Raw genomic sequence first — 16,208 nt, forward strand, 5'->3', positions numbered from 1 at the left:
CGTATTTATTTGCAAAGTCCTTTTTTTCCCGGCCGGGGAGAGCCGCCGGCTCGCGCGGGAGCTCGAAGGAAGCTCGGCTGCGCCCGCCGGCGAGAGGCCCTTCCCGGCCCGGCTGCCGAAGAGCGACTGCAGCCGGGCGATCGCTGCCCTGGGCCGCTCCAAACAACCCCCGACACAACGGCTGGAAGAGAGAAATTAATACACGCATCACCGTGCTACAAAAGCCGCAGCCCTTTGAATTATATTCCATTTATTCTTCGTGGTTATCTTCAAATGCACAGCTCTGATCTCCTCTCTAATCACATCACAGACAGGGTCAGAAGGAAGCATGGAAAAATACAAACCAAACACATCACATGTGTCTCAGAGGGTCTAAGGCACAAGAGAAACCAAAAGGCAGCGTCTGGAAAGTTTTACTTTTATTTTTCTAAAATACAAATTTCTTTCTTGTGTTAGTAACTGTAATATGATAGGCCTAATGCATCCAATAAAAAGGAAGCACTGGCTACAGAATTCAAAATACTGAAGGTATTTTCTGGAAAGAAATTTATTCTGTTGTTCTACACTTTAGATATAACATTGAATCAAATTCATTAGTTATTATTTTTACATCAGAACCTTTAAAGATTGGGACTAATAAACTGGAACTTGAAAAGTTTTTAAAGTAAACTCCTATTAATGTGTAGATATGGATCCATAAAAAACATAACCAAGAATTTTATACACTTTATTAAAAGATCAAAAAATAAACAATAACAATATAGAAGTAACATACTAAAATGAGTAGCATTATGCACATTTCTAAAGCACATACAAGCACTACAGCAATATAATGTGGCAAAAAGAAAAATAAATTCAAAGCATACACCCTGTTGATAGCAGTTGAGGGAATGAACTATTACGTTATGGAACTGAAATATTGCATTAACCTATGCCTGTCCGGATCTAATGATATTTTCTTACAATTCCACAGGGCTAACTGTAATCTTTTGTATATAATCTAAACTATACCATTAAATTGATATCTAATGTTTCCCTTACTTTGTTTTACCAGAAATGTCTATGAAAAGAAGAATGTGTTTCAAATATCTACTTTACACAGTACAGTATTAATATTTTTATATATATAAATTAATAATTGACAATTTAGGAGAACATTCTTTTTTTTTTTTTTTTTTTTTTTTAATTTTAGTGATTGCCTAAAATACAATTCTCTATTTATAATAAAAGAACAGTGATCTATTGTCAGGTGAAATAATAACGGGTGTGGGGAGTTCTGTTTCATTTTCATGATTTAAAACGAAAATATAATTAAAACAAAGCTAATTGGAAAGAAAAAAAATCCCATAATCCAATCTAAGAATGGTCTTATCATCCCCTCATCTGCTAGGATACAAAAGCCATGGCAACAAAATCATTTGGCTTCCACCACTATCAAATAGCATCTGTGTACAGTAATAAAGAACTGGAACCTTGTAATTCGGTGTCAGGTAATTCTCTCTGTTGTGTGTTTGGAAAAATAACTTCATTTTATTTAATAGTTGTGTTATTTTTGCATGTTTAAATATCTCATTTGAGAGGCATACAGAGTTATTTTTGATGATAGAGGATGACAGTAAAGATCACTAGCAAAGATTTTAGCAGTGGTGTCATGAACACCCAATGAAAAGAAGTCCTACCAGCTACGATTCATTTCACATAGTGCAAAATATTTTTCTCTCGTAATCCTACAGATGAGAATGAGCTTGATTATAAAATGTGATTACAGAAAAGGGAAGCATTAACAGCACGGGGGCTAGAACTAGCTAATTATTTAATATTAAATATTGTTCTAACGGTCAAGAAAGAGGCAACATCTGATTTTTTCCCCCCTCTGCTTTAACGACCGAAGGACAAGTTGTCCTTTAGGTGGATCTAAGCAGCCCCAGGGAGATCACGGGGACCACCTGATGCTACGGCTCTGATTCAGCAGCCCCCCAGTTTTGCTCCACAGGAAAATCCTTGCTGAGTGGAGGAGCTCGCTGGCATTGCGAAGAGTCAGGGATCACTGGGACACCAGCAGCAGCGGCCGAGGAGGGGATCTCGCACTCTGCGGTGGCCCAGTGGCCCCTGTCCCTGGAGCGGGTAGGAAGGGGATTCAGCACCAGTGTGCACCACCATCCCCCAGTACTGCTCTGGGGGGGTTCAGCTCAATGCCTGGAGGGTCTGGGACCAGCCTCGCAGCAAAACCAGCCACCTTTTTTTGAAGCAAATCTGGTGGCTTGAGTTTTGCAAAAAAATACTCATTCCAATCAAAGATAAATAGGCCAACATAGACCCTTCAGCTTCTCCAAAATCCACGCAGCAATGCAGAACCCTGGCAGTACAAGCAACGGCAAGAGGGGGAAGAGAACCAAGAGAGCCCTGTGACCCACGGCTGCTGGGAACTTGCAGCCTGCTGCAGGGGAAGGATGTTTAACACTGCTAATCCGTTTTCTGTTACAGTTAACATACCACTTGGGGAAGCAAACAGCTTGCAGCAGACAGGAGGACTATCAGCCCTGATGATAGCATCTCCCAGTGCACAGAGGGCACAGGGCATTGCTAGCACTTAGCCATGGGTTGTTTCACACTACGCAAGGGGCACCCTCGCACCACCTCCCCGTGGTCTGCTCATCCTGAAAAATCAGCGGAGGTTGGGCTGGACAGGGAAGGTGCAGCTGGGTCCTCCTGGAAATGGCAGTTCTCGCTGTTAAACCATGATTGATCACAGTGAGAGAGAAAACGGAGCCACGCAACCCTCAGCCAGCCAGTAGCCTTGTTTTCCCCCAGAAGATGCTTGGTGAGCACTGTCCTTACGGGATCCAGCTGCTGCCAGCTGCGGTGCAGGCAGGGAGGGCACAGCTGCATGCTCTTTTGATGACAGTCAACAGGAAGAAAACAAGTTCTTCCTCCAAAGCAAGCCAGGCTGACAGAAAACCACCAGCCTGGCTGTGCACGCATCTTGGGCAGAGAGCAGAAAGGACAGGGACAAAACACCCCAGCCTCCTGCTCTGAGATCAACCACCGCTTTCCCATGTGCGCCCACTCTGCTTCCACACCCCGGCTTGCTCCAAAACAGCTGGAAATGCTCAGGCCACAGCTGGAACTGCAGGAAATTTGAGGAGGTTGTGAAAGAGACCGTAACGCTGAATATATAGCAGGCTTCTTAATCTTCCCTTCTAACAAGCAAGCTAGGAGCATCCTCCTCATCCTCCAAAGCCAGCTGGAAACCCAGCTCACTCTTGGAGGAGGAGGAGCAGCAGCAGAGTTGCCTCAAGGTAAGGAAAGGCAGGCTTGTCCCTTGCTCCTGCCCGTGTTAACTCCAAGCAGAAGCCCCAGATTTGGCCATGATCAGCCTTCACTGCCGTGCATCCAAATCCAACCAACAGCTCCGCCTGAGCAGGCGGTGCAACTCAGCAACACTGATGGAGCAAAACCTGCTGCTCTTTCAGATGGGCATCAGGGCTGTTGTAGAGCAGGAGATAACTACCCCGAGACAGAGTGAAACAACGCCTGTCCTTCCATTGCTCATCAGTCACTTCAATTTGGGTTGCCTCAAAAGAGTAGGGGGAAGGGAAAGGAAAAGAAAAAAAAAAAGCCTGAGCAAGTGGCAACAGCTCAATTCCCCCTCAAATTCAGAACGCTTGCTGCAATAACGATCATCTATAGCAGATAAACACTTCCAGCTAGAAACAAGACTAGGTGTTAGGAAAAATGTGTGTATACCACCCGTGACATCTTGGTCCTAATAGGATTCGCAGAGAACATAACTTATCAAAAACGTGATCTAGGGTATGTTTAGAAATGTAGGCTGATTAAAAAAAGGTAATTCAAATCTTTGCTAGTGACCTTACTAATTAATTAAGCACTGTTTCCCATTTCTCCGTGCTGCAGGTTGGAGCTGACCTGTTATCAGTCTGCTGTATAATAAGCTATGGCAAACTACAAAGCTTTTACAACAGCAAAGCAACATCATGCTTTCAGATAAGTTTTATAGCAAAAAACTCCTCCTTTTCAAAGCCTTAGTAATACCTATCTCTTTTACAAACTTTTCCTGTATTATTACAGACTTTTTATATTCAAAATAAGTTCCAAGGATTTCTTTCGTGGACTATGTACATAAGTGCAAAAAAGGTGTGTCTCACACATTCGTACACTAACTGAATCAGTTTAACTGCAGCATATTTGTATCTTCAACACTGTTAAGGGGTCATTCCACAATATTTTTTCTTATGTACAGTTTTTGCTAATATAAATTAGTATTAAAATAGTCATATGTTTAATTATTTAGCCCTGATCGTAACATAATTATGAGTGTGTTCAATTTCAGGAAAAAAAAATGCAAGCAGAGCTACAGTTCTGAAACGGATTAATTCTGAATTCCCACAAGGTGAAGGGACATGAACTGAAAGAAAGACCAGTCACTATGTCGTAAATACAGGCTGCCGTGTTTTCAAAATACTGTGGAATAACCCTTGCCACACAACAATTTCTACAAGCTATAAAACCTGACTCTAAATCCATGTGTTGTAAACTTCTTGACTGAAAAAGTGACATAAAGACACAAATTCAGCGTTCACATGGGACTTTGGGATTTTAAAAATATTCAATCATATCTTTATCTGACAGTATCGAACTGTACCTTTAACAAGCTCATACTGTTACACATCACTTTTAATTTACATGTGAAAATTTCACAAATAATGTATACAAAGGTAGCCATGTTGTAGTTTTGTTGCCATAGCAACAACAACTTAATATAATTAGTTAACAATGAATCTATCATTGTAGGAGTTACATACAAAGTTAATTTTGTTCTTAAACTGTAAACTATACAAACTAGTTATGGACTGTATTCTATACCTTACCATGCTTCAGTGTTGGTTTAGAATATAACTAAATGGGTTGAGTACATGTATTAAAAATTTTAAACTTTCTCTAACTCTCCTTCAAAATTAAATTCATTAGTTACTAAAGATATCAAAAAAGCAATAATGAAGACCTTAAAAACTAATGGTAAAGAAACGAAAATATATGGCATGAACTGATGCGTTGTAGCCTAGTAACAATGTGTTGTAGCTATATTTACATTTGGATTAGGCTATCAACTATTTTTTTTTTAAGTTATTACAGTCTTTAACATACAGTATATAATCTAAGGCCTTCAACAGGCACATGGTAAAATCAGGTCAATATCAAACTAAATCCATTCAACAGGAATGGGAGATTAGATTTTCCTCATAAATTTCACCTTTTTCAATTTTCATGTATGTGAAATGTACAAGGGATAAAAAAAAAGAACCAAACGGGGACTCCAGTTTCTCGAGGGCTCTGTGCACTAGCGCGTCCTACAGCTACTCTACGGCATCAGCAAGGCGTCTGTAAGGAGGAGCACGCCTCTCAGCAGACACACGCGCGTGCCGACGCGCCCGGGCGCACCGGCGAGGGGCACGCGGCGGCCGCCGCGGCGCTCGGGGGGGCTCTGCGCGGCTCCGGCCGCCCGCCCGCCCGCCCGCCGCGGGAACGCCCGAGCTCACGCTCACGGCAGAGAGCAAAGTGCGTCAGAGCGTTCAGGAACGGGGCCGGCGGGGCTGCCCGGGGAGGTAAGGATTCCTAGAACATCACGATGCAAAAATACAAAGTCAAAAATCATCAGCTAGAAATCTCCAACTAAAAAACATGGTTGATTGTGAAATCAGGTTCCAAATTACTAAAAACACTGTATTTAACAAAAATAATCTTAATAGTTTTATGAATCCATTTTATTTTAAATCCCTCTTTTATTGTCTGCTTATGTTACAGTTTAGTAGTAGTATTTTTTATTGAAACTACTAACAACCTTTTTCGTGAAAATGATCAATCTCAGCTTTCATTTTCCCTCTGCATGACCCGTTTTATCCAAGTTTCAGCATTTCTTGCATATTGTTTGCATAAGGCTGAGAGAAATGGACAAAGAGAAATAACTTTGGATAAATAAAAAATATAGGTTCATGGAAAGTGGGAAGCTTATAAAAATGTCACTAAAATTATATTGATTTAAACAAACTTACATACATCTCTTGTCAAATAAAGGATGATATTCATGCTTTTATGACATTTGTTTAGAGTCACTAACTAGCTCGGTGACTTTGTAATAGTCTATTTAGGAAATTTATAGTCTGGCGACTGATTTTTTTTCTTTCTTGAACAAAGAAAATTAGAGCAAGTCATTGCACAACTAGTTTAAATAGTGCTACCTCAAAATGGCATTTTTGCCGAGATTGTTTTGAATTTGGTGAAGTTTAGTGCTTCAAGCTTTTCTTTCCTTAAACTCATTTACAAATTAACTCTAAATTTGCCAGCAATATAAAAACCGTTGTGGCACCTAATATAACTACCCTGAACATCCCTCATTGGACCTCTTTAATAAAAAATAATCCTTAAATGCTTTTTTTTTCAGTGCTTTAAATGTGACATGAAAACAGCTGTATTCTAGGTTTACATTCTATGCACATCTATGCCAGATGTTTAAGTAGATAAATAAAATAGGAGGTTACATCAAAGTGTCAAGATATACAAAAATCCATTTAGCACTGAAAAAGTTCCAACCTCCCTTAACTCATAAAGCCATACAAGCTTGAATGCATCCTTTCTGGCTTAAGAAGATCAGCTCTGTTCTTTGTTGAGGCACTGGCACAGGTTGTGCAAAACCCATTTTGATACACAAATAATTTCAAACAGGAAGTACTCAAATCCACTTTTTCCACTAACAATGTTATGGTTTTGGGAAACAGAAACTCAGTGGTTAAAAGAACAGGTATGCAGTAGCCAATATAAATGAGAGTCACTGATTTCAGGCAACAACTGTCTGCTTCTGAACGCTGATGGCTGGGAAACATCTATGGACGCAAGCGACTGTCAAAACGTGAAGTTCATAAATGAGCGTTGTGGGGGTATTTTCCCTCTCTGAATTTGGTTCAAAGCCTGCTGAAATGAATAGAAAGATTTCTACCAGGTCAAGGCTTTTCTGAACTCTTCCAAGGTTCTTGCTTATGAGGAAATCTCCACAGCAGATGGTCACAGCCTGGGCTGGGGCACACCACTTGTGCCTTGCAGGCTCCTCTATCGCCTGTGGCCCATATAAATGCGTATCTACCAGTGCATCTGTACTCACACTGCAGGAGAGGGGGCAAGGAAATTCTCTAACCAAAGCCTAGGAACTTTGAAAAGAAAACATGATCCAGTTGTCAGAACTTGGCACCCCACAGGACCACGCTGAGCTCAGGGTGCAGACCCTCCAGACACCAGGAACTTGCCTCTTGTTTCTTTTTAATAATGATTCTCTTTCTCCAAGCAGTTCATGCTTCTCTGGAGTTCACAGATTTATGGGAGCAAATCCACCTCTTCCATAATGCCAGTGATATTATAGAGCTACGATAGGGATGAATTTGGTGCGTCCTCAAATCAAATTCATTGTGTAGCCAGGCTGTTCAGCAACGCAGCATAATGACAGGCTGTGCTGTCCAGGATGCACAGGCTGGAAATCATTTCATTCATGCACACGAAAAGGAGGTGTTGAGAACTAGCCCTTGTTGTGTGACAAACATTGCTCTTGATCAAGTAGAAGATGCCAAAATACATCCACTGACCTACAAGAACTCCATTAAAAAGAATATCCATGTACGGTAGAAAGCTTAAGCTTAGACTTGTTGTGTTTGCTTGTTACTGGTATGCTTGCTCTAAAGGGCCAGAGGTCTTGGGAAATATCACCAACTTAAGGAAAATGGTGAGTAAATAATTGGTGCATGCTGATGAAATGTCAAGATGAGCCACTTAAGATTTCAAGCTGAAATGCTGCAGCATGCCCAGTGGAGACAAGCCCACCTGCACACTATCACCCAGCTTGGGCAAAGTCATGATTATGGGCCTAATCCAGCTATAAGTTTTGTAGCTAACAGTTGGTGTTTGTTCCTCTCCAATGCAAATGCATCTTTGCCCAAATGAAGCTGTCTCACTTACCCATCTATTTTTTTTGACTGCACCACAAGAATAGCAAGAAAGATTGTGCGCCATTTGCAGCTGAGAATGCACTTCAATGTACAACAGAACTGCAGAAATTCCTTGATGCTTTCCACAATCTGAGCAAATCCTTCCTGTCACCTTACTTTTCACTGAGTGCAGGTTGTGTTTTTGTTTTCTGTATTTCCAGAATCAGCTCACTGTATTTAAAAAAGTACCCCGAACTGGACTAAAATGACAACTGTCCTTTCCTGTCATTTGAACTAACTTTTGGAGACTCTATCTGAAGGCAAATTTTACATGATAAAAGGAGCATTTAACACAAGCAACTGTAGCTGACATTAACAGCAAAATCTAGAAAAGGGCAGAACATTCTTGTGTCGCGTTTTTCAAGCACATAATTCCTGTTTCCCACAATAACATTTTTAGTAAAAAACCAAACAAAATCCCATAAAACCTACAGTATATGAAAACTTAAGACATAACAATAATGAAAAAATGGTATTGAGTATACTTGATAATGATGTACACTTTAAAACAAATCAATAGACTATGATGTAAACAAAACAGTAAGATAACACTTTAAAAACAAGACAAACATTTATCCATCGATAGTATACAGTAAACCAACAGTCCGCTGTGCAGATGCACTTATCAGGATGGTAGTCATAAAATGATTAAGTGTGTTAAAGTAATGTGTTATAAAAGTCTATTATAATTTTCTACTTGTATATCTCATATAACAGAGCGCTGTTTGTTAATTGTTTCTATAGTGCTTTTTTTTTTCTTTTTTCTTTCTTTTTTTTTTTTTTTTGACATTCCCATTGATCAGTTTTTGGTTAACATGTAGGCTGCAACAGGCTTACTGTAGAGGTGGTGGAGAACGATAGAGGGAAGAGGGGATATATACAGAAAGGCCATGCGCAGCTTCCCACCAAGAAGTCCTGGTGCTCCATGATTTTACTGTTCAGAATTTCAATATGGTCTGCTGGAGGGGAAAGAAAAAACAACAAGAAAGAAGGAGTAAGAATTCGGAGAAAATATTTTTTTAAATGAAAGCCATTCTAATAAGATACAGACATATCTTCACTGCATTGCCCAAGACGTTTCCTTTATGTTGCAGACAGTCAACATTTTATTTCCTTATTCTTCTGACTTAGGGCGAAATTGCTAATAACACACTTGGCATTCTCTTTAATCTACAGTTACAGCTCTCCCTTTTCAGTGCATTTAACACTGATGAAACAAATTGTGAAACAGGAAGGCGGGCAACTAATAGTCTCATTTCGGAGACAAGATGGCAGCTGGAGAGCGACTAATGAGAAGGATGAAGGAATCCCTAACCACTGTCAGCACCTGTTTCCCTCAACAACAGCCACAGATACTCACTTTAAAATACTATCCTAAGGAGCCAGGAGCCAAAGGTAAATCAGACCCAGAGATGAGGTACGGACACAGAAACCCTGTGCTCAGGTGACCCCCTTCTGGGGGCAAATCATCTCTCTTGGCATTGCTTCTGAAAATCCTCCTCTGAAGGTGACAATGGTCTTGGTGCTGGAAGAGCTAGGCTAGCCAGCACTTTGCCAACCACAGGGGGAAAAAACCGTATGTCAGAGCTAAAAGTGCTTTTATAACCAAACTCCCACTCATGGCTGCTTTGGAAATTTGCCCTCCAGCACTGCAGAATGCTGACCTAGGCCCTTATCTGGCAAAACACTTCAGCATATGCACAAATTCACATGCTCAGGTGGTAGCGGGATTTGACGTGTGCCTGAGAGATTTGCTGGCCTTCAGTTTATACACTGACACTGAGGGGTAACAACCCAGGACTAGGATCTGAGCACAAAGGCTCCTGCAAGGATATGATCACCGATGGGTCTGAGAGCACTGGGGAAGCTGGAAGAAAAAGCCCTTTTCTGCCAGTCTGTGTAGGCGGCTTATGTCCTGCAGCTGCGAGGTGTTGAGAGGATGAGTGCTTCTGGCACAGCGGTGGGTCACGCACACGGTTAGTGTTTCCTTGCAAAGAACAGGCTCATTGTCCGATACAGATGCTCTCCATGCCCAGTAGCCTGAGCCCCAAGAAATCCCATCAAATTCAGAATGTTGGCCCTACTTGTTTCAAGCAAGAGTTTTTCCTTTCTTAACAGCACTGCTGATGCTTTATTTGGACAGACTGTGCTGTGATCCCTGCTTGCAGAAGAAACAGTTCCATGGAATTTCCTCGCCTCGTCTGAAATCACTGCTAACTACTGACATGCATAAAAGTGAAAAGAATTAAGAAAATATGAAGTTTCCTGAAATAAATGCTGAAAACAATGTCAAAGAGTTCAAGAACGAGGTTCTTTCAATGCAAATGATCCCCTCTCGGGTGGAACAGACTGGTTTGCATATGGTATGGAAATAGTTTAACATGTCAGTTGTCATGTCTGGTGTTTAGGAGAGTAGTAGGCAGTATAATGCAGAACATTTTTACTAACAGGAATAGCGCAGTGTTCACCCCTATACCAACAGGGATATATGGCCACAGTTGGTAGGTCAATAAATACAGGACAATTTATTTAGGTCAGGAGAGATAAGAGGCACCACTAACACGAGTAACTTCTGTCTATTGCTAAAGACATAATTAGAGAACTGCCTGCCAAATTTATTTCCAGCATTTAAGTACTTGCCTGTAATCCGTGACTTAAGGGAGACAGGGAATGCATATTTGTGTATATTAAATGGCCTGCACTGGGAAAATCCAGTGACCTCTTGCTTAGTGAGTTGAACTGTTCTTTAGCCTCTTGGGGGTAAAAATACAGCAATGAACTGAAACTCCCAAGGGATTTTGTCTTGTGAATATCAGCTAACATTTACTAACAAAAGCAACAGAAAAATGACAGCGCTGCTCAGGCTATAAAACTATATTGTATAAATCAAAAAAAAGGACAAACTCCTCCACTATTCCCATTCAGAGAAATTCAGCAACCTAGGGAAGCCCAGGTTCTGTGGGGTGAAGGATATGTTGCCTGTAGCACTCCTCCTGCTCTTAACGGCATACACAGATCTCTGCGGAAAACTGCTACAAGCCCCCACCACGTCTAAAACAGCAGGCTGAAACCAAGCCAGCCCTGCTGAGGTGCAGCAGCTGATGATGACCCAGTCCTGCTTACTCCAGGAAAGGAAATATGCCACCCACAGCCTTTTCACCTGACTCTTGTTACAAGAACAGTCTCTAGCATCAATAGCACAAATCCCTGAGGCATGGAAAGGCAGCTGGAGCTGCCTAGAGCCAGGGTAGCTATCATACAACTGTCAGACTGTGGGGGGATGCAAGAAGGGAGGCTTTGAACATCTTAAAACAGGTATTTTAGACACAAGGTAACATTATGTGCTGTAAGCCTTGGCGCTTGTCCATACTTCTGCTGCACCTGCTGAATTTCAGTTAACTTGGGAGGGAGCAGAGCGGAGCCCCAGAGGGCTGCGGAGCCAGTCCCTCTGCCCAAACAGCCGCCTTCAGAGGCTACAGTGCCCTTGTGTAAAGTGATCGACCGTAAAAAAATAACATTGAAAAGGAACTTACTGTTCTATCGGGAACTTCTACATCTGTGAAACAAACATGCTGCTACTCAGTTCATCTACTGATAACTGGGATATCTACAGCAAAAAAAAACAGAGAACACAACACATTAAAACATTGTCTTGAGCTCATTCCATCTTCAGTTTCAGGTTAGTAAGTACATCAGTGACTTAGAAAACAGGATCCATTCCCAAGATGTGTCTATTTTGCCAAACATTAAGTACAATGTGGTTGCATTGCAACTAATGCCTTGTGGAGTATGTGGCGATTGTACTGGGAGTTTAACTCCACAGACAGTAAATAAGACAGAGAAATGCCCTGCAACTAGCTGGCTCTTTAAAGAGTAAGGAGCATAGCTTTGCCAGGACTCGTACAGCCATAGAGTACCACTGCACAGCTTTCTTCTCGTGACCGATACGAGTAGGACCTCGTCTCCCTGAAAATAACAACAAGCACGGAGAGAGAATAGCAATAACTACTGCAAGCAGTAAAGCACTGCCTAGGACTTACGCAGGCAAAACTTCTACTGAAATCCTTTCGACCTTGGGCTAGCTCATCCTACAGCCTGAGAAGTTCCTGACATTCAGCATTGCTAACAGTGTCCTATAGAATAAAATGATACCCATTTTTCTTTGCAATCACTCTGAATTTGAGAGCATGACAAAGAACTAAATAAAAATGCAAAAATAGTATCGAGGGAAGAGAAAAGTCCTTCTGCCTGAAAATTCCCTGGTCTAATCAGAAAAAAGTTGTGGCACATCAAATTATCAGGAAGCATCACCAGGACAGATTGTGCATATACAGTTCAGGACTGGTGCGGAAGCAGCCATCACAACTCAGTATCTTCAGAGGAAAGTTTTGGAGAGAATTATGGCTAGGCAAACATGCATGAAATCCTTTACACTTAAGGCAGTGCTACAAAAGCACATACTGCACATCCAGAGTAATTTCTGTAGGGATGGGTGATGTTTCTGGTATCAATAAGCTCGAATCTTCATGGTCTCACACTTGCCCCCCCCCCCCTTTTTTCTTTTCCTTTTTTTTTTTGGTTTTTTTTTTTTTGGTTTTTAGTCTCCAAACTTGCGGCAGGATTGAGGGGGGAAGAGGGGGAAGTTGCTTTGTGTTTTCACTTCTACTTTCAAGCCAGGACAGGCCATGCCAAAATACCACGCGGAAGGATGCTCAAGGTGGTATTTCTGCTCGCGACTGAAAGCAGAAGTGCTGCGGGGTCTTGCACGACACCATTTTTTTTTTTTTTTTTCCTTTTTTTTCCTCTTTCTCCCCCACCTCCTCCCCCGCCCTGCAGGATCGGGGCCGTTTTGGAGAAGCCGGATACGCCGCCCGGAAAAAACACCCGCGCCTCCGGCCGTCCCTGCGCATCGCCCATCCCTACGCTCCCGCCGGGCTCGCCGGAGGGACCGCGCGGCCGGGACCCCCGTCGTCGCCGCTCGCCCGGGGTGGGGGGGGGGGGTGGCGGCCGGCGGGGCGCGTGGGGCGGTGGCGCGTGGGGCCGCCGCGCCGGGGGGCCCTCGAGAGACCTCAACACGTGAAAGAAAGCCATTGAAAGGGCCAAACCTGATTGGCGGTAGCTGTTGCAGCGAAGGGGACGCTGGTGGCAGGAGTTGTTGCTGCAGACACAGTGGTGGGCGTAGCACCGTGCATCATGGGCACTTTTCGGAAGGGAACCATGGAAGCGACATACGGGAGGGTGGAGCGTTTATGTAACCATGGCAACATGTGGTGGATTTTGGGGGCGTGGCAGGTATCGCAGCAACAAGCCATGTGACATCGTCATGAAGGATACATCGGGGCGCGGCATGCAATCACAGTGCAAAGCAAGACAGCGTTGGGAGAAAAATAAACAAGAGAGAAGGGGAGAAGCCAATTACAATTATAATTAAGGAAAAAACCAAAACATTCTCAACACTTAGTACATTTATAAGCAGAACAATGATGTATTAGACTCCGCGGGCCAGATTTCCGAAGGGGAAGAGGGCGGGCGTGCTAGCAGAAGCCCACGTCAGCTCGCACCCGTGGGGAGTTAGACGCAGCCAGGGAGCGGTCCTTTTTGGGTGGGGGACACACACACACGTTCGGGCGAGCGCACCGTCCCACCCGCCTCGGGAAGCTGGGGCCCGGGCCCTCCCCGCCCGGCCCCGTCGGGATTTACGGGCGGGCCGTCCCGGGAGACGGCGTTGGCACGGCCCGTTTCGCGGCCGCCATCTCGCTGGGGAAGGCGGCCGGCGGCCGCGGCGGCCTTTTAACGGGGGTTTTCTCGCCCTTTTCTACTGCAGGCTTCTCCTCAGCGCAGCACAGAGCCGACGGCGCCGCGAACGAGCGGCCGGCAGCCCGAGCGCTCTCCGTCCAAATTCTGCGCGCTTCCTTTCCGCTATATCGTTACAGAGGATTCGGCAAAATTCCTCCCCACCGCCGGCCCTTTCTTGGGGATACGGAGGAAAACTAACGGATCGGTTCGGCTGCGATTCTGCTGTCGTGAGAAGAGGTCCCAGAGCGGCACCTCGGGAGCGGTTCGGAGGGCGACCGCGGCGCCGGCGCTGCGGCCGGAGGGGACGCGCTGCGGCGCGGGTGGGACTGCGGGCTGGCGTCCCCCGCAGGCACGCTGCGGTCTGCGGGGTTTGCTTTGGAGGCCTCAGCCCCCCCTCAGCGCAAACTTGAGTCCCCTCTTGTCCTCATGCTACCACCTGCACCGAGGGCTTCTGGTTGCCCCTGGCCCTTTCCTTCCAGTACAACATGCTCCTCCAGAGAGACAGGATTTGGGATTTGTTCTCCGTATTGGCTCTTTCGGGACCACGGGCACCTCGTCCTCAGCACTGGGGGCTCCCGAGGAACTCTGCTATGAATCACTCCCCTACTTGCAGCCCCTGGTTTGTCCTGGCCAGAGGGAGTGGGCAGTGGAGTGGCAGATCCTTAGGAGCTGATGGCCCTTGCTAGGTCCTTCTCCGAGAGACGGATGGGGGCAACTGTTTGGGAACCCCACCAGCCACACTGGCCCTCCATTGGGGCAGTTGTGTGGCCCCCTGAGGTCACTGGAGTCACCCGTCATGTCCCGGAGAAAACAGCGCAAGGCCCAGAGGAGGGAAGTTCACAGCCACAGTCTGTCCGTGTGTGCCCCTGCTCGGGCCAGTCTCAGTGCAGACACGTGATTTTGCCAAGGCAGCAGAGTCCACTAGACCTGGCTGCCCGCTCATGCTCAGAGCTGCTGTCTGCAGGAATGATCACGGGGCTCAACAGTGGGGTAACACTGTGCCACTACTGCCACAGCAAATCACTCTCGGGTGGAAAAATCAGTCCGTAGGGACTGACAAGTTTGATAGCAGAGTGCTTAGCGCTTTCTGTCAAAGTTACTGACTTTCAGGTTGCTCCCAAACTGCTCTGCAGAAGCCCTGCACCCTTCCTGGGGCTACTGCTCCCATCCTCCTCACTCTGGCTGCAGTGGGCATGCACCAAGGTGCTTGCAGCCTTGCAGAGTCTCAGCTGGAGGACAAAAGCTCAGCGCTCACCGATGCTGCTGTGCCCAGCAGCTCCAGAGAAGATGGAGAGGAGGGTCCCCCAGAGACCTGCACGGGTTCCCCATAAGAACAAGACTCTGAGCTTGAGCCTATCAGCTTCCCACAGCAGCCAAGAGATTGTCCTCAGCCTTTCCAGCCTGCTGGATCCCAGGTGCACACACACTGTCATCTCCTTACAGTTCCTTACACCTGCACAGCCAGCACCTCACTGACGCCTTAAGAGATGAATCATGACTGCTCCAATTTAAGCTCTGCTTCTCCCACTATACAAACAGAGCCCTAATTCTGGCAAATGCCTAGATGCATTACTTCTCAGAGCCTTTATTAAATCACTCTCTCAAAATATCCTCAGAAGGGCAACAAAAAATCCAAACTCTAGCACACCTGATGCCTGCTATAAAAGATAAACCAACAGGATCCTTGCATTGCTAATTCCTTTTGCTAGATGACTTAAATAGGTTGTAAAAATATTTAAGTGACAAATTTTTGCAGCAGAACTAAACAGGGGTGGGAATGTATCGCCTTGGATTCTCTTATTAGTCACACAAAACACTGCACTGCGCAGAAATTAAAAGGGATACAACCATTTAAGCCTCAAAGAAGACAGCAAATAGACAGTCACACCACTCAGCCACCCAAGTTCTCACTGATGCATACTAACTTGCTGTCTCTTTCAGATTAGGAAAAGTTGAGAAGTTTGTGTAGAAAAACCTACCAACGCTTGCAGTGGGTGTCATGCACAGAACTGACCCTGCACACCATGCATTGAAGCGTGGAAAGATGAACAAAAGGGATATTTCATTAGTGAAGCTTCAGTGTTAGAAATCACTTTAACTAAAAAGCAGGTATTCTCTTTGCAGCATTCAGTATTTAAGCACATGCAAAACAGATTCTGCATATTGATACATAAATAGTTTAAACTCTGTTTTAAGAGATTGTAGCAAACCAAATTAATTCTTGAATTCTTGGGTAGAGAATTTATTTCTTCTCCCACCCTGTTATTAAAAGATGTAATCTAGCCTACAGAACAGGATTTATTTATTTATCATTATTATTTATTATTATTGTGTGTGTGTGTGTGTTTGTCAGGTGTGCTGATT

The 16,208-nt window shown here is 44.3% G+C and overlaps 1 protein-coding gene across 11 annotated transcripts in view; it reads right to left on the bottom strand.

Moving 5' to 3' along the window:
* Positions 1 to 233: 233 nt before the first annotated feature.
* Positions 234 to 16,208, bottom strand: part of MBNL3 (muscleblind like splicing regulator 3) — a 105,601-nt gene continuing 89,626 nt past the window's right edge. For 8 of the 11 annotated variants that reach the window (XM_062584980.1, XM_062584988.1, XM_062584987.1 and 5 more), the window contains 3 exons: positions 13,154 to 13,248; positions 11,582 to 11,655; positions 234 to 9,007 (listed from right to left, as the gene is read on the bottom strand). In XM_062584980.1, the coding sequence (XP_062440964.1) occupies positions 11,599 to 11,655; positions 13,154 to 13,248 (152 nt within the window). In that variant the 3' untranslated portion in view covers positions 234 to 9,007; positions 11,582 to 11,598. The remainder of the gene's footprint in view (positions 9,008 to 11,581; positions 11,656 to 13,153; positions 13,249 to 16,208) is intronic. The other 3 variants (XM_062584983.1, XR_009959615.1, XR_009959614.1) reach the window with 3 other exon arrangements.

This window comes from Rhea pennata, chromosome 11 (genome assembly GCF_028389875.1).
Source record: "Rhea pennata isolate bPtePen1 chromosome 11, bPtePen1.pri, whole genome shotgun sequence".
Lineage (NCBI taxonomy): Eukaryota > Metazoa > Chordata > Aves > Rheiformes > Rheidae > Rhea > Rhea pennata.